This window comes from Scyliorhinus canicula, chromosome 18, assembly GCF_902713615.1.
Source record: "Scyliorhinus canicula chromosome 18, sScyCan1.1, whole genome shotgun sequence".
Lineage (NCBI taxonomy): Eukaryota > Metazoa > Chordata > Chondrichthyes > Carcharhiniformes > Scyliorhinidae > Scyliorhinus > Scyliorhinus canicula.
This window is the reverse complement of record NC_052163.1, coordinates 81,280,432-81,303,335: the sequence shown is the minus strand read 5'-3', so window position 1 is coordinate 81,303,335 and position 22,904 is coordinate 81,280,432. Positions and strand designations below refer to the sequence as shown.

General features: G+C 42.2%; 1 protein-coding gene across 7 annotated transcripts in view; it reads right to left on the bottom strand.

The window, feature by feature from the left end:
- Positions 1 to 9,502: 9,502 nt before the first annotated feature.
- LOC119953744 (zinc finger and BTB domain-containing protein 7A-like) overlaps positions 9,503 to 22,904 on the bottom strand; it is a 249,991-nt gene continuing 236,589 nt past the window's right edge. For all 7 annotated transcript variants that reach the window (XM_038778319.1, XM_038778320.1, XM_038778315.1 and 4 more), the window contains one exon: positions 9,503 to 21,876. In XM_038778319.1, the coding sequence (XP_038634247.1) occupies positions 21,396 to 21,876 (481 nt within the window). In that variant the 3' untranslated portion in view covers positions 9,503 to 21,395. The remainder of the gene's footprint in view (positions 21,877 to 22,904) is intronic.

The following is a 22,904-nucleotide window of genomic DNA, read 5'->3' as shown; positions in this document are numbered from 1 at the left end:
TTTGGGGAGGGTCTTGAACCTGAAAGAGGACCGCTCCAGGTCAAAGTCGCTTACCCTTTTGCAGGGGTTGGGGGGGGGGGGGGGGGGGGGGGGCTATTGGCAGCATTTATAACAGAGATGGTGGGGGTGGGGGGAGGGGGGTGGGGGGTGGACCCACGGCAATTCTTACATCGTGGGGGGAGGGGGAGGGATTTTCCTTCTTCTCACTGGTGCATAAGGTCTACTCGTGAATTGACTTTTTTATAATGGGGAGGGCTCTGCTACTGGGGGTAAGGAAAGTGGAGTACTCTGTGATTGTAATTTCCGACCATCCTCTGCACCTGGTGGATTGGTTTTGGAGAGGGGACCAGCTTGAAGCCTGGTACGGAGTTTGATGTGGGGCTGTTGGCGGACCTGATTGTGTAAAGATGGCCACGGTGTTGGATGAATATGTAGAGTTCAACAGGAATGGGGAGGTTTGGCACACAGTATTGTGGGAGGCCCTGAAGGCAGTGGTGAGAGGAGAGGCAATTGCATATAGGGCGCAGGTGGATAGGGAAGTGAGGGATGAACACCAGCGGTTGGTAGATGTGATATTGGAGGTGGATGGGAAATATTAGGAGGACCCTACCCCAAGGCTTTTGGCAAACAGGAAGCTACTGCAGGTACAGTTTGACCTGGTGTCCACGGATAAGGTGGCATGGCAGTTGGGTCGGATGAGGGGGGTCAGTTTTTGAGTATGGGGAGAAGGCCAGAAGGTTGCTGGCGTGCCAGTTCAGACTATCGTTGATGGGGTTGGGTTAAAATGTTGCCCCACTAAGTTCATCAAACGTTTTGGTGTCCAGCGCAGCTGGGTACGAAAGGCTCCTAATCACCCCAAACGTATGCGGGCTGCAGGCGGTGAGCAATATGACCACCTGGCGCTCGTTTTCGGCGATGTTGTTTGCCCGGAAATAGTAATGCATCCGTTGTGCGTACTGGTTCCAGCTTTCCAGCGCTGCATCAAAAACATCCAAACGTCCATACAGAGGCATGGTGTAATAGAAAACACTTCCAACCTGTATCCAACAAAAATCCAGGGAGGTGGCTTCAGCAGTATAGACAGCTATTCAGTTTAACCCTCATCGCCAGTTTTGTGAGGGCCACGAATAATCCAGCACGCGTTTTCAGGATACAAAGAAATAACATTTATTTACAATAACATATATATACAATAGCAGCAGCAACTTCCCTTGCTGCTCACTTCTCTCTCTCTGCTGATTCCAAACTGGCCAGCTCTATTTATGCAGGGAGTCTGCTAATGATTTCTCCGCCCCCCTCATTGGGGAAGCTCATGCTCCCATAGGATTGTGGGATTGTCATTAGTCCCCAGCCAATGGTAAGCAGGCAGGTTATAACAGAGTGCTTCCAGGGATAGTCAGAGCGGAATATTCTGCGGTCGTAATCTCCGACCACACTCCACGTTGTATGGATGTGAGGTTGGAGAAGGGCCATGCCCAACGCCCACTTGGAGGTTGGACATGGCCCTCCTGGCCGATAAGGCTTTCGGCGAGAGAATATCACAGGCCATAGATGAGGATATTACCAACAACTCGAATGGGGAGGCCAGGTGTTCTATTTGGCCTTTGATAGTAGAGTGAGGGGGGTGCCAGATCTAATGAACAAAATAATCCGGTTCCAGATGGAGAAGGTAGTGGAAGATCAGGGGGAGATATATGATGGTGGTGGGAGTGCTGGAGGGTAAATCACTGGTTTTGGTGAGTATTTATGCACCAAATTGGGATGAAGTAGGCTTTAGGAAGAGCATGGTGGTGCCATGGACATGCACCAGTTAAGTTTGGGGAGGGTCTTGAACCTGAAAGAGGACCGCTCCAGGTCAAAGTCGCTTACCCTTTTGCAGGGGTGGGGGGGCTATTGGCAGCATTTATAACAGAGATGGTGGGGGTGGGGGGAGGGGGGTGGGGGGTGGACCCACGGCAATTCTTACATCGTGGGGGGAGGGGGAGGGATTTTCCTTCTTCTCACTGGTGCATAAGGTCTACTCGTGAATTGACTTTTTTATAATGGGGAGGGCTCTGCTACTGGGGGTAAGGAAAGTGGAGTACTCTGTGATTGTAATTTCCGACCATCCTCTGCACCTGGTGGATTGGTTTTGGAGAGGGGACCAGCTTGAAGCCTGGTACGGAGTTTGATGTGGGGCTGTTGGCGGACCTGATTGTGTAAAGATGGCCACGGTGTTGGATGAATATGTAGAGTTCAACAGGAATGGGGAGGTTTGGCACACAGTATTGTGGGAGGCCCTGAAGGCAGTGGTGAGAGGAGAGGCAATTGCATATAGGGCGCAGGTGGATAGGGAAGTGAGGGATGAACACCAGCGGTTGGTAGATGTGATATTGGAGGTGGATGAGAAATATTAGGAGGACCCTACCCCAAGGTTTTTGGCGAACAGGAAGCTACTGCAGGTACAGTTTGACCTGGTGTCCACGGATAAGGTGGCATGGCAGTTGGGTCGGATGAGGGGGGTCAGTTTTTGAGTATGGGGAGAAGGCCAGAAGGTTGCTGGCGTGCCAGTTCAGGCAGCAGGCGGCGTCCCAGGAAATCATTCAGATATGGGAGTAAGGCGTGGGGAGTTGGTTTCAGCACCGGAGAAGGTGAGTCAAGTGTTTGAGGTGTTTTACAAAAGGTTGTACAACTTGGAACCTCTGGAGGACAATTCGGACATGGTTAATTTTTTTGGCGGGGTTGCAGTGTCCAAAGGTGGAGGAGGAGGACCGGGTGGGATTGTAGGAGCAGAGGAAGTCAGGAAGGCAAATGGGAATATCTAGATGGGGAAGGCACCAGGGCTGGATGGGTTCCCGTTGGAGTTTTATAAAATGTTCACGGACAGGTTGGCCACTCTGCTGGAGGAAGCATTTGAGGATGCGGTGGCTCGGGGAGTGCTCCCAGAAATGGCGAATCAGGCCTCCATTTCACTCCTCCTTAAGAAGGATAGAGACCCAGTGGAATGTGGGTCATACCAACCAATCTCGTTGTTGAACGTGGATACAAAGATTTTAGTGAAGGTTGGAGGGGTGTCTCCTGCAGGTTATTGGGGACGATCAGTTGCGATTGGTGAAGGGTAGGCGATTCTATTCCAATATACGGCGCCTGTTTAATGTAGTGTTGTCTCGGGCAGAGGGGAATGAGCAGGAAGTGATTGTGGCGCTGGATGCAGAGAAAGCCTTTGATAGCATTGTTGCCTCCAGCGCTGAGGACCCGGGTTCGAATCCTGGCCCTGGGTCACTGTCCGTGTGGAGTTTGCACATTCTCCCCGTGTCTGCGTGGATTTCGCCCCCACATCCCAAAAGATGTGCAGGATAGGTGGATTGGCCATGCTAAATTGCCCCTTAATTGGAAAAGGTAATTGGGTACTCTAAATTTATTTTTAAAAAAAGAGAAAGCCTTTGAGAGAGTGGAATGGAAGTATCTGTTTGCGGTGCTGGAGCGATTCGGGATAGGGCCGAAGCTTGTGTCATGGGGCCGCATATTGGAAGACAATCGCCTACCCTTCACCAATCTCAACTGGGTTAAGTTGTTGTACCAGAAGCCAAAGGCCAGTGTCTGGACAAATAATGCAAGTTCAGGCCACTTCCAACTGCACAGAGAAACGAGGCAGGGGTGCCCTTTGTCTCCTCTCCTATTCGCGTTGGTGATTGAGCATTGCCTTGGGGAGTTTGGATAAATGGGAAGGGGGGGTGGGGTGAGTATAGGGTGTCTCTGTTTGCTGATGACCTACAGCTGTACATCACAGATCCGGTCCTGACGATGGGCCACATAATGGGGATACTAAAGCAGTCGGAGCTTTTTCCAGGTATAAACTGAACTGGGAAAGGAAATGTTTTCCGGTCACCCCGCTGGGGAGGACAACTAATTTGGGGGCGTTGCCATTTAGGCTGACAAACTCACATTTCAGGTACTTAGAGGTACAGGTGGCAAGGGATTTGGCACAGCTTTGGAAGCTAAATTTTACAAGCTTGGTGAGCAGAGTGAAGGCAGACCTACAGTGATGGGATGGACTTCCACTGTCATTAGCTGGATGAGTGCAATTGGTGAAGATAATTATCTTGCCACATTCTTCTTCCTGTTTCAATGCCTGCCAGTGTTCTTACCAAAGATGTTCTCTGGAGGGGTGGAAAGCATGATTTTGTCATTTATATGAGCAGGGAAGGTGACGAGGTGCTGAAGAATGGTCCTATAGAGGGACCAGCAGTCAGGGGTGTTGGAGCTGCCGAACCTGCTTTACTACTATTAAGCTGCGAATGTGGAAGTGTTGGGTTGGGAGTGGGATCAGGAATCAGTTTGGGTAAAGATGAAGGCCAGGTTGTGTGAGGGGACATGATTGCGGGCACTGGTGACACCCCGCTCCTACTCTCCCGGAGGATTTTTTTTGGGATCCAATGGTGGCGACTGCGCTACAAATATGGAGGTAATTATGAGAGCACTTTAACATAGGGAGAGGGTCAAGAAAGATACCGATCTGGGACAACCATATGTTTGAGCCGGCTAGTGTGGATGCCAGGTTTAGGGACTGGGAGGATAAGGGGATGAGTTTTGGGGAGTTAGTGGAGAGTTCAGGTACTTGCAGGTCCGGAATTTTGCAAGGAAGATCTATTCAAGTTTTCCAGTTGTGCCGCCTGTGACATTGATGGAGAGAGTACTGTCGCTTGCAGGGTTGGAGAAGTGCAAAACTTCAGGTATCTATGGGAGGCTGCTGGCGGAGAACGGGGCCTCGCTGGAGGGGATTAAAGAGCTGGTCACTGTCAGCTGTTGGTGGGTAGGGAGGCTGCTCTTGTTTTTGTGTTATGTTTTTCTATCAGGTTTTGCATCAGGGTACTGGACTTTAATAACATGGTGACAGTCAGGGGCAGGGCACCATTTTAACAGTCAATTGCACTCTACAAAACTATTGTTAAATGCTGGTACTTCAACTTGACTTTGGAATCTGTGATCAAACGCATAACTGTGTTGCCATCAACTGGGATATCACAGCCATGAGCCATGAAATGGGAGGAGGGGTTGGGGGTGAAGCAGAGGAGGGGATGTGGTGTGAGGCCTTGCGGATGGTGAATGCCACGTCAGCGTGTGTGAGGCTCAGGCTCAAACAACTGAAGGTGGTGAATCAGGCAAGAATGAGGCAGGTGTTTGAGGGGGTAGAAAGTAAGTGTGAGCGCTTTGGGAGGATCCCAGCGAATCATGTGCATATGCTCTGGGCATGTCATAAGTTAACAAACTTTTGGGGCTCTTACTTCAGCACCATGTTGGTGATCTTAGGCAGGGAGCTGGAGTCGGGTCCCCTTGAGGCCACATTCGGGTTGTCAGAGCTGCCAGAGTTACAGGCGGGAGCTGGGCCAGATGTTTTAGCCTTCACCTCACTGATTGCTCGAAGGCAGGTTCTGTTGCAGTGGAAGTCAGCTTCTCCACCCAGTGCCTCGGCGTGACAGGGGGACCTCCTGGAATTTTTGTGTTTGGAGAAAGTTAAATAAATGCTGAGGAGGTCAATTGGGAGGTTCTATATAAGATGGCAATCGTTTTTTATGTATTTTAAAGAGCTGGTCACTGTCAGCTGTTGGGGGGGAGGGAGGCTGCTCTTGGTTTTTGTGTTATGTTTTTGTATTTGTATATAAATCTAAAACGGTTCAATAAAAATATTTACAAAAAATTATTTTGTTAATGTGACGATTATTTTGGCTTCTATCATCCTTTCAGACAGTCCACATCCCTGCCACCCTCCAGGTGAAAACCCCCCTTGAAACTTTCTGCCAATTACTTTACATCCACGTCCTTGGTTATTCACTTATCTGCTAATGGAAATATGTCCTTCTTATCCATGCCACCTAGGCCCCTATGTCTGAGCTAATAAAAGGAAAGCATCACATATGTGCCTTCTTGACTCATCTGTTTGTCCTGGTACATTCAGGGATCTATGGACATGCACTCCTCTGTTCCCCTACATTTATCATATTTGTTGTGTATCCGCTTGCCTTGTCTTCCTCAAATGTATTACCTCACACTTTTCCAGGTTGAATTATATTTGCCACATTTCAGCCCTCCTGCCCAATCCATTGAGATCTTCCTACAATCTAGTGTCTTCCGAACAAATCACACAACCAATTTTTGTATAACTTGCAAACTTCTTTATTATGTTCTCTACATCTAAGTTTAAATCATTGATATATACCATGAAAAACAATGGTTCAAATACTGAACCAAATAGAATAATTTTCGTCACAAAAAATACCCATTAGACATTACTCTTTCCTTCTTGCCAATATGCACATTTTGGATCTAACTTGCCACTTAGATCCCATGGGCTTACTTTTCTGACCAAATTGCCATGTGGAATCTTGTCAAAGCCTTTCTAAGGTGGCATGTGGTGCAGGAAATGCGGGGCTGAGGGTTCGGGTTCGAATCCCGGCCCTGCTCACTGTCCGTTTGGAGTTTGCACATTCTCCCCATGTCTGCGTGGGTTTCACCCCCACAACACAAAGATGTGCAGGTTAGGGGGATTGGCTATGCTAAATTGCGCGTTAATTGGAAAAAAATAAATAAATAAAATTGGATACTCCAAACTTATTTTTTAAAGAAGCCTTTCTAAAATTCATGCCTTCTACATCAAACACATGATCCGCATTGACCTTTGAAATCTTCTGAAGAAATTCAATCAGGTTTATCAAACAAAACCTTCTCTTTAACAAATCTATGCTGACTGTCCTTGATTAATCCCTCCTTTCTAAGGATTTATACTGTCCCTCTGAATTTGTTGTCTAATAATTTGCCCATCTCCAAGGTTAGACTGACACCTATAATTGCTCAGTTTATCCCTTTCTCTTTAAACAACAACTTTAGCAGTCCTCCAGAACTATGCCTGAAGCCAGAGATTTGAAAACTTTGGTCAGACCCTCTTCTATTTCCTCCCCTGCTTCTCTTAGCAGCCGAAGTTACATTTCACCCAGACCTGACAATTTATCCACTTTCAAAGATGCTAAACACCTTCCCACTTTTCTCTCTCACTTGGTTTATTTTTTCTAATATTTTACACTCTTCCTCCTGAACAACAAACAATGTCTGCATCATCCTCCTCTTTTGTGAGGACAGACACACAGTATTCAAAAATAACCTTACCCACATCTTCTGCCTCCATGATTCCCAATTACGCTTACCTTCATTATCCTCTTCCTGCTACATTTTTATAAAACAGGCTTAGATTTTCCTTAACTTTACTTTCCAATGTTTTTTTCCATGTCGTTTCATTTGCTTTTCTAATTTGTGCTTGATTTTTCAACATTTTCCATAAATTAGGCTTTTTGCAGAATCCAGCTCTTGGGACATCCAGTGGAGAAATGGGAAGATGGGATCTCGAATTGGAAGTCCTGTCCTTTTTGTTTCTGGGAAAGGATTTGTTCTAAATCCTCCATCTCCGCATTGAATACCTCCCACTCTCCGATACTGATTTAGCTGCAAGTAGCGGTTTCCAGTCCACTTCTGTCAAATCACACCTCAGCTAGTATAATTGGCCTGTCGCCGATTTAATTTTTTTTTGTCCTTTTATATAACTACACTAAATCTAACTGAATCATGATTACTACCACTAAAATGCTTTTCCACTCCTTCAACCTGTCCATCATTATTTCCAAAATAAATCCAGAACTGTCCCTTCTCTTGCTGGTTTTGCTGCAAATTGGCAAAATAAGTTCTCCTGAATGGTCTTTAAGAATTCTGTAGCTGCTGTGCCCTGCACACCAATTCTATCTGTTAATATCTGGATAGTCGCAATCCCCCACTATCGCTGCCCTATGTTTTTATACTTCTCAGAGATTTGCCTTTGTATATGCTTCCCTATGTCCCCCTGACTGTTTAGGTGTCCATACTATACTCCCAGTATTGTGGTTTCCCATTTATTCTTCAATTCAATCCATGTGGCCTAATTTGATGATGCTTCCCCACAGCTGATTGTTTCTTTAGATATTATTGCAGTTCTCTTGTCTCCCTCTATTCTTCTGAAAACTCTGAACCAGGAACATTGAGCCGTTACTCCTGCTCTTCGTTAAGCCATGTTTCACTAAAAGCTATGACATCATACTTCCACGTATCTGTCTGTGCTCTCAGCTCTGCTAGACTCCTCGCATTAAAGTATATGCCACTAATTATTGAACAAATCCCAAGTAGTGTATTTTATAACCTTTCTTTTCTCGGCCCTCCATACTCATTAATAATTTCCTGCCCTTCGTTGTCAGCTTTGATTCTCTCGACTGAATCTATGCTCAGGTCTCCATCCCTCTGCCAAACTAGTTTAAACGCGCCCCCCCCCCACAACCAAAACAGCACTAGCAAAGCCCCTGCCACAACATTGGTCTTAAAATACTGAGTCAAACAACTAAGATACACTGCACTCTGAATAATATCAGAATGCACGTTTCTTTGTTGTAATCGGAGCAAATAGTTTGCCAACTCTGCAACTGAATGGATTAGTGAACAATCAATCGACTTTCCACAGGAAAGCAGCAGCTTAGTAACTGATGTTAGTCGGAGCTTGGTTTTTGACAAGTTTGCTGAGGCAATAGTCCGACCTAAAATCCATAAAGGGTTTCTGACTCCACTCCTCTCTGAGAAGTGAGGAGTCGTGGAGAAGCCAGTCAGTTTTCTAATGATGCAAAAGCATATTGATCCACTCTGCAAAGCTAAAGAATGGGATAGATTTTAGAGTGTGTAAAGGGCTAGTAGATTTCCTTGTAAAGTTTACCAAATGTGGTTTTCAGGGATATACACACTGTGCTGGTCATACTTTTGACCTTTTCCAAGTCCTGACTGGGCAGGACTTTGACAGGTGGGATTGTCCTCCCTCCACACTCCATCTGCTCACTTGCATCTCTATTGACACAAATCCTGGTAGTTTGCCCATTAAGTCATTTGTTACTTCTTTCTGCCAAACATATAGTTTAACCCTGCAAATGGCAAAACATGCTTAACCTGCATTTCTAGATCAGTTGTTAACCTAAAGTGATAATTTAGATCAGTTGTTAATCTTAATGTTAATTTTAAATCTGAGATAGATAGATTTTTGTTAAGCAAAGATATTAAGGGATATAGGCCAACGGCAGGTACATGGAATTAGCCACAGATCAGCCATGATCGCATTAAATGGTGGGACAGGCTCGAGGGGCTGAATGGCCTACTCCTGTTCCTATGTTCGGTATTAGTCTGTACTCATCTATAATTGTGTACTGAACCAAGCCAAGGAGAAAACGTTTGTGGATTCCTTTGATTTTGTGATAAATGCTGGGTGAACAAATATCCAGTATGATGGTTTATAAATGTAACAAAGAAGACAGTGTGAGGACAATTAAAAAGACAAATTAACCTACCATGGGGATACTATGTTGGGGGGAGGACAACACAATCTAGAAAAAGTTTGTGAACTTATGAAGGTGGGAACCAGATGAGGACAAAGAACATATTTTAAAAAAATAAGTCACACAAACACATCTTGGGGAAACTCAAAAGTCATCTATTAGTGCAAAAAAAAATTCATTGAACAAGTTACAGTACAGTCTTCAAAAAGTAACATACAGCTTCGATTGCTTTGCAAAACTAACCCTGAAGAGGAGTGAAAACATATTTTTATTTTTACATTTAAAAATGGGTTTGAAATCTGCTCGGTGACCGTGACGAGTCTTCGGTTTTGTCTGCAGAAATTCAATTAGCTACCATTACACCTAACCAACCCCCCTGGCTCAGCCTAGGATGGTAAGGAACCATTAGAACCGGGAAGTACTGAATGCTCTCAATCTCGGTAAAAGTGATTTTATTTAGTCGGAATTAAAAGCTTTAGGAAGGAATTTCGAAATTAAAAAAATACATTTGTTAGCCAGTAACAGAAAACATATAAAAAGGCAGCAAACTACATTTTATTGCCTTCACCAAAACCTTAATTAGATCACTCTTACAGACTACAGAAGGATTGCTTGTGGGCTTCCAACTAAGCAGAGATAAGCAAGTCCCAAAGTTTTACCTCTCTCACCACTGAACTTCCCAATCAATGCCGATGTTGGCTTGGCAAGGAAAGGGATGTATTGTTAGGGACGGGATAGGAGAGAAAATAGCAATTGCCATCAGCACCCCCGAGGTTGGGGAATTTAAACAAAAAGACTCTGAGTATCAATTCCAAGTCAATGCTTATCTCAACCCTCATTTATCTCACTTCCCTCAACGAGGACAACAGTTAAAGTTTGGTCTTAGCACCCATGGGCTAGGAAAAGAAAGAAGCCAGGCTGAAATAAATTTACATATTATAAATATGTAATATATGTTTGTGATAGGAATATCAGGCGAGGACAGGAGCAGGTTTGATTGCAATGCCCTTCATGATAAAATAGTTTGGTGGTCAGTGTTTGTGTAATGTGACAAAGCAAGGAAAGACAGGAAAATTGGATGGAGAAGCAGAGAAAGAACAGATGAATCAACCTGATAGAAGACTAAAGGAACAATTCAAAAACAGCCAAAAGCTGTATGTTTATATTTCTACTTAAAGAGATTTTGGTTGGCGCTCTCTTGATCTTTTCCTCAGTGTTCTGCAGGAGTTTAAACCATTAACATGCACATATCTATCTACTAGCTCTCCTCATGCCCAGTTAAACCTAAATGTGACTTGTGACAGAAAATCCCATTCGATTTATACCTAGATGTCCCCAGTTAGGCACTGTCCTACAATTTTTCTCAGTAAGAAGTCTTACAGCACCAGGTTAAAGTCCAACAGGTTTGTTTCAAACACGAGCTTTGCCAGCCTATCAACTTGTACTCTATTTGTATAAGGTTGCTTGATGCAGCCAAACAGGAATCACACACATTTCACTGCTGATTTGACACCCATACCCAACAAAGAAACACACGATTATAGGTCAATGTAGCATTGCTGTGCAATGGTGGGACACAAACTGGCTTATGATTCCTTATGTGGCACAACCCCAACCATATCATGCCTCTAGAGGCACAGCAGTGATCAGACTGTTAACACTGAGGCAGAAGGGGGAGTTCAAACATATTGAGAACTGCACTGAGCACAGTTTTGAATAGAGAATTCCAATATCATGGATGGGATGAAACTGGGACTTAATAACTATCCGCAGTTTACATTAAAATCCTTAGGGCAAGCAAATGTGTAAAAGGAATCAGCAAGTCTCCAGTTATATTTTAAGTGCTATGGTTCTGATAATGCTGGGGAAGGTGGGAAGGATCTGCCACTCTTTTAAAGTTCATCAGACAGAAAAAAAAAGTTTCCATCATGTTCTGCTCACTTTCGAACTCAATCGACCCGGCAGCCTTTGTTGAGTGATTCTTGTGACTGGGATTGGCAAAGCATGAAATGAGATCCCGCTGAGACAGTAACATCCCAAGTCCAATTGCTGACAGATTATGGAATTACACGCATCAAACTCACTATCACAATATACAGAAATACAGCTTTTATTTTCCATACTAAATTTGGAAAAACTGAACAAAAACAAAACTATTTAAATAAAACAAAACATTACATTTTTGGGCTATACCCAGTGAATAACTCTTGAAAGTCTACGATAAAATTATTTTCTATAAAATCACTTTTTGAAAAAAAAAAGATGAGATGCAGGTTTGGTAATTGGAGTAATCAAATTAATATAATAAATAGAGTCACAGACTGTTCCTGTCATACAGGATATGTTTGTGGGGAAAGGAGAGGGCGATAATTTTCCTCGAGCAAATTTCAAACCTTGGATCCCACCCTGTGCTAGAACCTGAGAAAATACCCATCATCCATTACAGTACAGCATGTTATTACACAATGATAACAGTAAGGCATTACATCATTCAGCCACAGCAAGCAAATACAGTACAAGGCTTTGGTATCCCAGGCCCGTCTTCCTTTCCAGTTCTTGAGGTCCAATGGATATTGGAAAAACCTAACAGAAAGGTCAGGTTCCGTCTCTAGAAATCCACAAGCAAGGCGAGGGGATTTCAGTAATTACATAATTTAATTTCAAATTTGAAACTTTATTGTAATATCTAATCATCATGCCTGTGAAATATAAGAGGGACATTTATACTGTGATATGGGTAATGAGGGCAGCAGGTAGCAAGGTCAGAGTGAGAAAATGTGACTACAGTTGAGAAATGAGATATTTGGGGAAAAACATTGAATATGCTTTCATGACACTGTATCTCAGTGGAAATGTTAACTCATTTAAAGTCAATTAAATGGAAATAAACATCAAACATGTTCAGTATTTGTCCACAAATACCAATACAGAGCTTATAAAACACAATTAAAGATGCTTTCTAACAAAGCTTAGGAATCTGTTAAGAATGAGGGCAAGAATGGGTGATTATTCTTAATCTTGAACATAGAGGATTTGCAAGCTCTTGTACATCAGGAGACATCATCGCGCGCTCCCCCTTGTGCAAGACTATTAAGTAGCATTGCTGTCAGCAGAATTCGGTGCCAGGGCCAAAAGAGGTCTGCTGCAATCTTTGCACAGACACCGTACACTCTCCTATGTGCAAGTTGAGCATCCCTTATCCAAATTTCCAAAATTTACACTTTTTTCTCAAGCGCCAATGTGACGTCACGAGTGGGACATCCCACAAGGCTCTGGGAAGGTTCCCGGGCGATGGCAGGTTCCCACGAGCCACACATGAGCATTATCACATTATATTCTGAAATCAGATACACACTCGGCCTCAAGCATTTTGGATAAGGGATGCTCAACCTGTATTATAATGCCTTATAATAATAATAATCTTTATTAGTGTCACAAGTAGGCTTACATTAACACTGCAATGAAGCCACTGTGAAAAGCCCCTAGTCGCCACACTTAGGCCCCTGTTCGGATATACTGAGGGGGAATTTAGAATGTCCAATTCACCTAACAGCACATCTTTCAGGACTTGTGGGAGGAAACCGGAGCACCGGAGGAAACCCATGCAGACACCGTACAGACAGTGACCCAAGGCGGGAATCGAACCCGGGTCCTTGGTGCTGTGAAGCAACAGTGCTACCGTGCCGCCCGTGTGTGTGAGGCATTCTAAGATGCTCAATAAAAAAATCCATAGTGCTGCCAATACAAGTCCTGGGTCAGCACTAACCCTGCAACCTTATGAATGTTTTCCTGTTTTTTGAAATATAATGGCCATCAAGGTTTCGTTTGACAGGTGTCATTTTTCCAGACCCAAATAGCTCTGTAGCTTGTTTCACAGTTTCACCCAAATGCTCAGGGCAGATGATGTGGCAGTCAGTAGATTCAAGCTGCCGGACATCATGGCACAGCGCCAGGGTTTTGCACACCTGGTTGTCTAGTTCTGCTGTGCAAATTATTGGGGCGGATGGGGGGGAAGAAGAGAAAGAGAGAGAGAGAGAAAGAGAGAGAGAGGAGGAGAATTTAGAAAATGACAAGTCCCACAGAGGAGGGGCAGAGAGTAAGTGCAAAGCAAGACAATGTTCTGCTGCCAGGCCTTTTAAAAGGATCAAGTGCCACATTAATGAATAAGTGACTAAATAACATTACTTTGGTTGTATCGAACGACTTCAATTTAAAAAATCCAATTCAAAAATATATCACATTTAACTAAGAATCTCATTCCTCAGAATGATTCAAGGAAAATTATGAACTTCTAGAACTGGCAGAAAAGGTTCCCACAGATTTCCAAAGCCTTGCCTGTATTCCAAAGCGCATTATTATAAATATAATTCCCAAAACATTCCCAAGCTGCCAGTTGTGTAGAGTAAAATCCTTTAATCTTCACATGCCCCCTATTTTGCTTGTGTGTGTGTGTGTGTTTTGTCATATATTTTAAATCCTGTCTGTTGGAATTTTTTGTTGTTGTAAAATCCAAAAGGTTGTGCAACAGTGCACTCAATTGAAAGATATGAAACAGAAACAAAACTGGAAAAAATTAAAAATGGGCAGAAAATTCAAAGTGTACAATATATGCATAACAGTACTCAATTTCTTTGGATTTATTTTCAGTATAAAAACTAAGTATTTTGGACTATGCTGATTGATTTAGTGGTTTTATTTACAACATTAAAATTCACCAATAGCCCAAAGTGCAATTTTGATATTTTCTCTATCTCGTTCCCTCCCCAGCTTAGGAATCTATGCACACAAAGTATGGAATGTTCCCTCTGTGCTTTAACAATGAATTATACATGAGATGCCACTCCACTTCTAGGCTCCTGTGCCAATGTGCCATTTAATTTTGGAATAAAGAACGGAAACTCATGAAACACAACAGGAAGTTTTCTAAATCCAATTTTCGCCATAGGTACTGTATCCCAACAGTAACAATGCTCATTTTCTCAGAGGATAAACTTCAATGGAGAGAACATTAAAACAAAAGAAATGTCAGGGACGCATAACAGGTATACAGTCCATCTCTCCAATACAACTGACGCAGCACATGATATAACAGCGCCTCAAAGATCCTCAATGTTTTCACCACTATGGTGCTACCTGCCAGGCCATTCCTTTTGTCACTCCGAGTAAAAAGCTTCTTTTCGATATGTCCTAAATTTACTTCCACCAATTTCTACTGCAATCTGGCACGATTTTCCAGAAATAATGATTTACTTGATCTGTGCCATTTAGCATTTTATATATGTCATTGAGATACTGTTTTAGTCATTTTTGGACTGTAAAGGACCAAGCTTCTCCAATTATTCCACATGGTTTTACATATGGGATCAGCCTCGTTGCTCTTCTCTCCACCTTCTACAATGGATATTTGTTTTGCACAAGCTGATTTTTCAGTAAAGCTATCAGCTGAAGAGTGAAGGTAGCTTAAAATCATTCATCCTAATGTTTGGTGTAAAAAACTTTGATAGTAACCTTTGTGATCTCAAAACTCAGAGGATTTACCCCTGAAAAAATGAACCAGCATGCAGAACATGCATGGCAAGAGGTAATCATTCTGTGTGAAGATAGGATTTCTTTCTTCTGGTGTTTGATTATTAGCCATATTCTATAAAAGAGATCAATTGGATGTCCAATTATTGATTGATTAATTGGGTGAAAATAAAGATTAGTTACGATATTCAGAATTGAGAAAGAAACAAGTTTGATTACTTATTATTTTGTGATTAACTGGGTAAAAATAGTGATTGGTAGATTTTCAGAATTGGGAAAGAAATAAGTTTGATTACTTATTATTTCATGATTAAAAGAATTTCATTTAAAAAAATGAAATTCCTCTGGTTGATGACTTGTTGCGAATTTAAAACTGCACTTGTACCACTGAATGGAGGAATTTCACCCTTGCAATTTTTTCATCAAGTATTTTGACAACACTAATTTAAAGTATTTATAAATCCATTTTAGTTTCTGCCCTTCATTCGAAAACTAACAAAAATATTAGAATGTTCAATTTTACACATTATAGGTCCTTATTTATCTCCCCAGATTACTGTAAGCTACCACCCAGGAATGGGCAATGGCAGGCCTAGCTTTGCAAGAAAATGTATTCATTAGTCCAACCAATTATTCTTAAGTCATAGCCGTGAACTCATTAAAAATAATTAAAATTCCTCAATGGAAACAACTGTTAATGGAGTTCATTAAACATCTTTCCAGAAATAATGCCAAACAGAGCCTCTAGTAGACATGGGGTGTGTTTACACAAGTTTAATTTTAAAGTTGAAACGTAACTCTAAACGTAAGCCGAACCTGATTCTGGAGAGAAAGAGAGTGACTGCCCAGAGGGGGGCAGTCTCTCTCTGCATACCATTCAACACGGCATGGTGGTCAAATGCAGTGCGGCAACAAACTAGCTTTACAATGTTCAATCCCCAAAACATTGATTTAATGCCACGTAGCTTTTAAATATTTAAAGGGCGTGAGCACTGCTTTCTGCAGTCAAAATATTTAAATATTAGCTGCTCAGGTGAGAAGCAGTGTGTGTTCATGTAACCACCAATGCAGAGTTCTCTGTAGGGCATGGAGTTGTAGTCAGAGCACTGCCCAGCTGAAACCTGTCAGCTTCAATACAACTGCAGCAAGGGCTTGAGCCAGTGCCTATCAGGCACCCGTACACATCGACTCAACATCACACTGAAAGCTGCTAATGCTCTTTCCCACCCTCATGTTTTAAAATATTTCAAAACGGAATTTCAAAAGCAGTCGGGTTTTATTCAGGATTGCTAATAGCCAAGATAGCTTGAACTCAAAACTTCAGTCATGTGTCTTCAGAGACATGGGCTGTTTATTCGGGTCCTCACTTATAACATTTCTATTTTCATTGGGATTTTTTGTGGTTTTGGGTGTTAGAACTTATAGCATCTTATTTGAGATGGAAACCCCCAACTCGTTCTGCCGCAAGACATATTGCAACATCAGTGTAGCAGTGCCACTTTCCACAGCACTTATCATTCTTGTCCAAGACATTTTATACCGATGTAATACCTATTGGATTAGATTAAGGAAAGTTTTGTGCTCGATTTATAAGGAAGTTACGATGGCCCATCACATTTGTCCAGGATGGCAAAACGCTGAAATACGTGGGAGGGGCAAGCCTGTGGCCGGGATGGAACTTGGCTTTATGCAGCGACAGGGAGGCCAAGTTAAAAAGTCCTGATTTACGAAAGAATTTTCCCACTTTATAATTAATGCAAATTGCAAAACATATTTCTCACCAAAACTAAAATATATGCACTTTTTTAAATTTAGAGCACACAATTTTTTCAAACCAAGGGCAATTTAGCGTGGCCAATCCACCTACCCTGCACATCTTGGGGTTGCGGAGACGAAACCCACGCATACGCAGGGAACTGTGCAAGCTCCACGCAGACAATGACCCAGGGTCAGGATTGAACCCGGGACCTCGGCGCCGTGAAGCAGCAGTGCTAACCACGCTCCACCGTGCTGCCCTGAGCAAAACTAAAATATAACAATGATTCTGAATGGTGTAATTCTTCGTATGTACAATTCACAGAGTTGTGGGTTGTTTAGAAGTCATGTCAAAATCATGTTTACTATATTTAACTGAATGGGACAAGTTTAGGATGTTGAAATATGTGAATATATTATGTATTTAGAATATGTGAATATATTATGTATTACGAATGACTGGTCATCACCCGCCAATCGATTGGGGTCCCAAATTTAGCATGGCCCTGCTGTGCCTCTATTGATACTGAATTACAGTTGCCAGTTTTCTAGAATTGTTCCGGATTCTCTGGGATTTATCTACCGGGTGCTGCTTTGAGCTACCCGAGTGAAAAGGGCGTTAATAAGAAGTGCGCATTTTATTCTTATATTTAATTATTAGTTATAAAATATTAGAAGATCGCTCTCTTCCTTCCTCTCCTCCTTTAAAACCTACTCCTTTGACTAGATTTTTTGTCACCTTCTTTAATGTGGCTCAGTGTCAAATTTACTCTGGTAACGGACTTGTGAATGGGGTCAGGGGGCTTTACTCGGTTAAAAATTCTATATAAATGAAAGTTGTCTTTGATATGGAATTAAAAGCTGCAGAACATCTCATGATGAAACCCTCCAGGAATATATCTGGCAACCCTATACTGAATGGAGCCCACTGATGTACTGAGGAGGCTGTCACTACAACTGGGGTGATTTTCGTCAATTCTCACCAGGGATCATATCAGAGAGCAGCTTTAGAACAGGGAATTGGTCTGCTCTCAGATCACCCTACTTTAATCTGGCGGTCACGAAGAAACCTGAACAGACATCGCCATGTTTGTCCTGCAAGTAAATGGAATGATGAAGGGGAACAGGAATTGAATAGAAGTCACAGATACAAGTTCTGGAATGAAATAGATGGCATCACACTCAGCAATTTACTATTGGGCAAATACACCCAGTGCATTCTGCAGAGTGGCCACTGGTGAGTTAAATCTTAATATATATATATATATATTTGGAGAGAGGAAGAAAGTAGAAAGATATATACTCTGGGACTAAATGTTTTGCTCATAAAAATTAGCTTTATTTTCCAGAAATATTTATGCAAAGACTTTACATTCACAGAATTGTTAACAGTTCCTAAACTGATTTTGGATATTAAACTGTGTGAATAGGACAAGGTTCCAACTAGTGAAAAGTAACTTTAAGACGGAGGCTCCCCTTGGAGTCCATCATGACATGGAATGGACTCTCGAGCAGTAATGGAGCCAAAAAATCCTGCATTCATTGAAGAAAAAAAATAGTTGCAGTAATTGCGGGAGCAGGGAAGTGTAGAACTGGATAGATTAATTAAAATGGGAACAAATAGCCTTCATCATGGTAAGTAATTTGTGATTATAAAGCAACAGTCGTCATCCGTTATTTGTTAATTTAGGTCCAACTGCATGTGAAACCTGATTACCTACAATAAATCACTCCCACCACCAGCCCCAGAACAATTTAAAAATTGGCTACATGGTTTCAGTAGATCAAATATGTGTCAAGGAGAGCTCAATTAAAATAATACCAAATGCCACATGATGCCAGATCAAGGAGGGAGGCAAAGAGAACAGTTTATGCTAATCCAGTGACTAGACATAGCTTTGCAGGAACTAGAGATTAGGGGGCAGGAAGAGAAGATCTTTGAGTATTTGTTATACATTACACATACATACGTGATTGCCCACAGACAAAGCTATGGCACCCTTGTTCATCACTCTGTTCATTCAAGAGGAGTTGCCTGGTATTGCCATGGGCACAGGTATTGGCCAAGATATGACTCTGAATTTGACTGAAAAGGGTTAGCTGCTCACTAGATCCAATTAAATAGTTCAGCAGTTTTTCACACCAGGCACAATTTTGAAGTCAGACAAACCAATGCTGTGTTTCATGAGAATTCCATGTACAATGTTAGTCCTCGAATTCACAATACTTTATCACATTCATCATTGGGATACAAGAAATGAACAAATTTGCACAAATATACAACGAGCCTCTTCATTCGAACACTCTAGAAAAATCATATCCCCGCATATGGCATACATTTTTTAATAGCTCCCTCTATTATAGAGAAATCATATTTAAAAAGAAAATGTAAATAGAGATCCCCCCCACCCTCCCAAGAACACACACCTGTTCAAACACACTTTCATACAACTCCCAAAGATAGCATTTTAAAGAGGGTGTGTGTAAAAATGACAAAATGCTCTGAGCACAAATATATATCAATGAGCTTCGACTGTTGGTATCCTGAACTTGCTGACCATTCACCAACCAGAAAGGTGTATTCCGCATCTAACAGTGCCAGTTCCTGCATGTTGAAGATTTTTTTAGTGCAAAAATAAGGAATGTGGTAAAATGTTGCCTGTAGTGGTGTCTAACATACTTTCCCCTCCTAAGCTCCCACACCCGCTCCTCTTCACACAGTGCTGAAATACACATCTTGCCCCACAAGTTCACTATCAAAAAGTAAAGGTCAATCCATTAAATAAAATCTTATTAAGTGAAATATATATTATTTACACACCCACACTAGGACTTAATAGCCAGAACAGTACACCCAATGTTGCTTCAGTTCTCCATATGAGACGGGACATGGTTTAAAGGGAAGAAGACTGGAAAGGATGTTGTGGTCAGCCTACTCTAGTCAACAAATCAAATTTATGGAATAGCAGACCAAACAGTTCAATGGTCACGAGAGACTGGGAGCTTCCCTCACTAATCATGAGCTTTAAATCTATTGTTGCATGATAAGAGTTTAGGTGCGCCACACATTCTAAAAATCCTATTAAAATTCTCCTCTCCAAGATTTCCACCACGGTCTACGAAAACTCTACAGTAAATAAATGGGCAGCAGGTCACCCGTTCCAACTTTGATGCCATTGGAGGCTGTGGGTTTGTCTGTTCTATGTGTTTGTCCTCCCTATGGTACTTAAGTACCTGATACTAATTAATGGAATTATTATAGACACTAATTTATCTCAAGAGGCTCGAGATCTGTTTTCTGTGAACTATTGTGGAGTAGCAACGAAAAAGTAGGGCTAGGATTCTGACTGTGGCAGCTCTCAAGAAACCCCCACACTGCATACGCCATAGCTCCAATATAGGCTCTTTTGAGCATCTTCTTGACTGGATACATGACAGAACCAAAATACTTGGGATTTTACACCAGACAGTTGTCTGAGCCACTAAATGTTGTTTACCTGAAAGCAGAAGGCTACTGTTGCATGATAAACACTCAGAATTAATTAGGATGAAGGTTTATCTTTTCAAAAATGCATCAGGCCTCTTGGATTTCTCAACATGTCAGAAGGCTTCCAAGAGGGAACGGCTAGAAAATAAATTTTGAACTTATGCCATGAATTTAAATAAAACCTTATTTTAAAAAAAAACTCTTCACTCAATTTATTTTCCCTCTGTCTCATATGAATTAAACTGATCAACACTGGGTGAGGGCCTTGTATGACCTAGCCCAAATTGAGCTCTCGGCTAGAAGTGCAATGAGCTTAGAGGGTCTATATAATTATGTTACAAAATAGAATTAGTAGTTTTCTCACCCTTTCCCTTTTTCCATATTTGACTGATTAGGGATATCACTTGTAAACATTTTTACATAGGGTCCTGATCCACATACTGATGGAACCCCCTGTATAAAAGTGCTAGGCCTTCCAACTTTATTGCTAACTCGAAAAGGTGTAAGCCCTTCCCATACCATCTCACTCCCGAATCCTTTCAAATTCACTATTGTCACACACGCTGTACATTCAGTAAACGTTCTTTTAAAAACAACTAAATTCTTAGATTTTTAACCTGTTTGCAAAACAGCAAAAGTTTATTTATTTTTTTTTAAATAAAAATTATTTGGAACCTGACTTTGGAAACAAAAAACTAAATATTCTTTTAAAACCTCTAAGAAATTTGTTTTACTATAATCGATCTCATTACAGTTGTTCCTGTCCTGTGTTTGTACTGGAGAGTCATAAGTTTGAACGTTAAAAATAAAAGCTAGTTACACCAAACTATGAATTCAAAACAAAATCATAATTTAACGTTACTTTCTATTTGATTAAAATTAGAAGTTGACCAATGCCAATACTGGGTACCTGTGGCGATATTAGGGCAAGCACCTATATTAGCCTTGGTCCCTCATACATTTATCCATGAGCATCATTTGAACTGAGGGTCAGCAAGCATCTTAATTTGTACCAAGGAGTTACCAGGGCCTGAAGAGTGTAGCATGGGTCAACTTCTACTTAAGATTCTAGCAGTGATTTCCTTTGTCTGAACTGTAAAACAAGGAGGTCTAGCACTGTACTACCAAGCTATTTCTGAATTAAAGTAAAAAATCCTTCTTGCCCATGTTTGTTTAAAAAGGATGAGGAACTACTAATAGAAGGTTTGTGCCCCTGTTCCCTGCCCATCCCACCCGCATCCCTGTTACCATGATTTGGTTTAGCTTTCACACAATTGGCTTTTGTTATCCTCAATCAAATCCTCGTCTACATTCAGCCTCGCAGGCTCGTCACTCTCCAAAACCTTGGAACAATCTTCTTCTGGTTGTTCTTCAAAGTGCTGTTGGTTGCTGTTTTCTTCCAACTCCATGTTCAGGTTGGCAGCCTCCTCCCCGATGCCCTCTTCACAACCAGCATCATTCAACCCCTCGGACACAAGGCCACTGGTGTCCCTCACCCGAGGCTTGCGTCCCCTTGTTGATGGGGTGCCGTTGCAGCCATCCTTTTTAAGATGCCTGTGCAGGTGGTCTGAGCGGACAAAGGTCTTGAAGCAGGCATCGCATTGGTAGGGGCGGAGGCCTGTGTGGGCACGCATGTGATTCTTCAGGTCATAGTTGTGCGCAAACGCAGCTCCGCACTCAATACACAAGTAGGGCTTTTCTCCTGTGTGCTTCCTCATGTGAACTTTTAACTTGTCCTGTCTAAACAATAGAAGGAAAATAAACAGGTTAGACAAGGGAAGATTTCTCCTGATCCAAATCTCAAAATGAACAAATCTGTAGAACATGTATTCAAACGCGCAACAAAGCAGAATCGCCGAGCAGAAACATATAGCCAAGTTCCGCACACATGAGTGCGGCCTCAACCGGGACCTGGGATTCATGTCGCATTACATTCATCCCCCACCATCTGGCCTGGACTTGCGAAATCCTACCAACTGTCCTGGCTTGAGACAATTCACACCTCTTTAACCTGGGGTTACCCCTATCCCTGGATCTGTAACGACTTAATCACCTGCTAATGCTCGCATTTTAAGCATTGTCTGGCATCTTTGAATTTGTCTATATAGATGTTTCTGGAACATACTTCTTCATTCACCTGAGGAAGGAGCAGTGCTCCAAAAGCTAGTGTTTGAAACAAACATGTTGGACTTTAACCTGGTGTTGTAAGACTTCTTACTGTGCTCACCCCAGTCCAACGCCGGCATCTCCACATCATTTATACAAACGTCCTCGATGTTCTCTTTATCCTCAGATCCCCAAATGTTTTAAACCAAAGATTCAGTTGCCCAGTCACTACTTTATTCATTGCTCGTCTTTCCTACTCTATTAAATCATAGTGGTGTTTGGACATCAACCCTTCCTCAGGGGTTCCATATTTAAAAAAAGGAACCTTCCCATCTTCAACCCATTTTCTGAGGCCCTACAGCAGGAAATTCTGTGCTCAACTAAGCATAGGGTTGCCAACTCAGGCAGGACATATTCCGGGAGATGTTAATTGAAGTGACATCATTTAAAGCCGGCGGTGTGATGTGAGCAGGTTCTAAGGGAGCACAAGAGAGGAAAAAGCGCCAACTTTAATTAGGCAAAAGTAATGCATTTGCAGCAATGGTGAAAAATGATCAAAACCTAGGAGGGGGAAACAAAAACTTAAACTCACTCTTAAGAGGCTCAATGCCAGATCAGGGGCTTTGGTTTCAAACAGGGATATGAAAAACTGCTAAAATGCA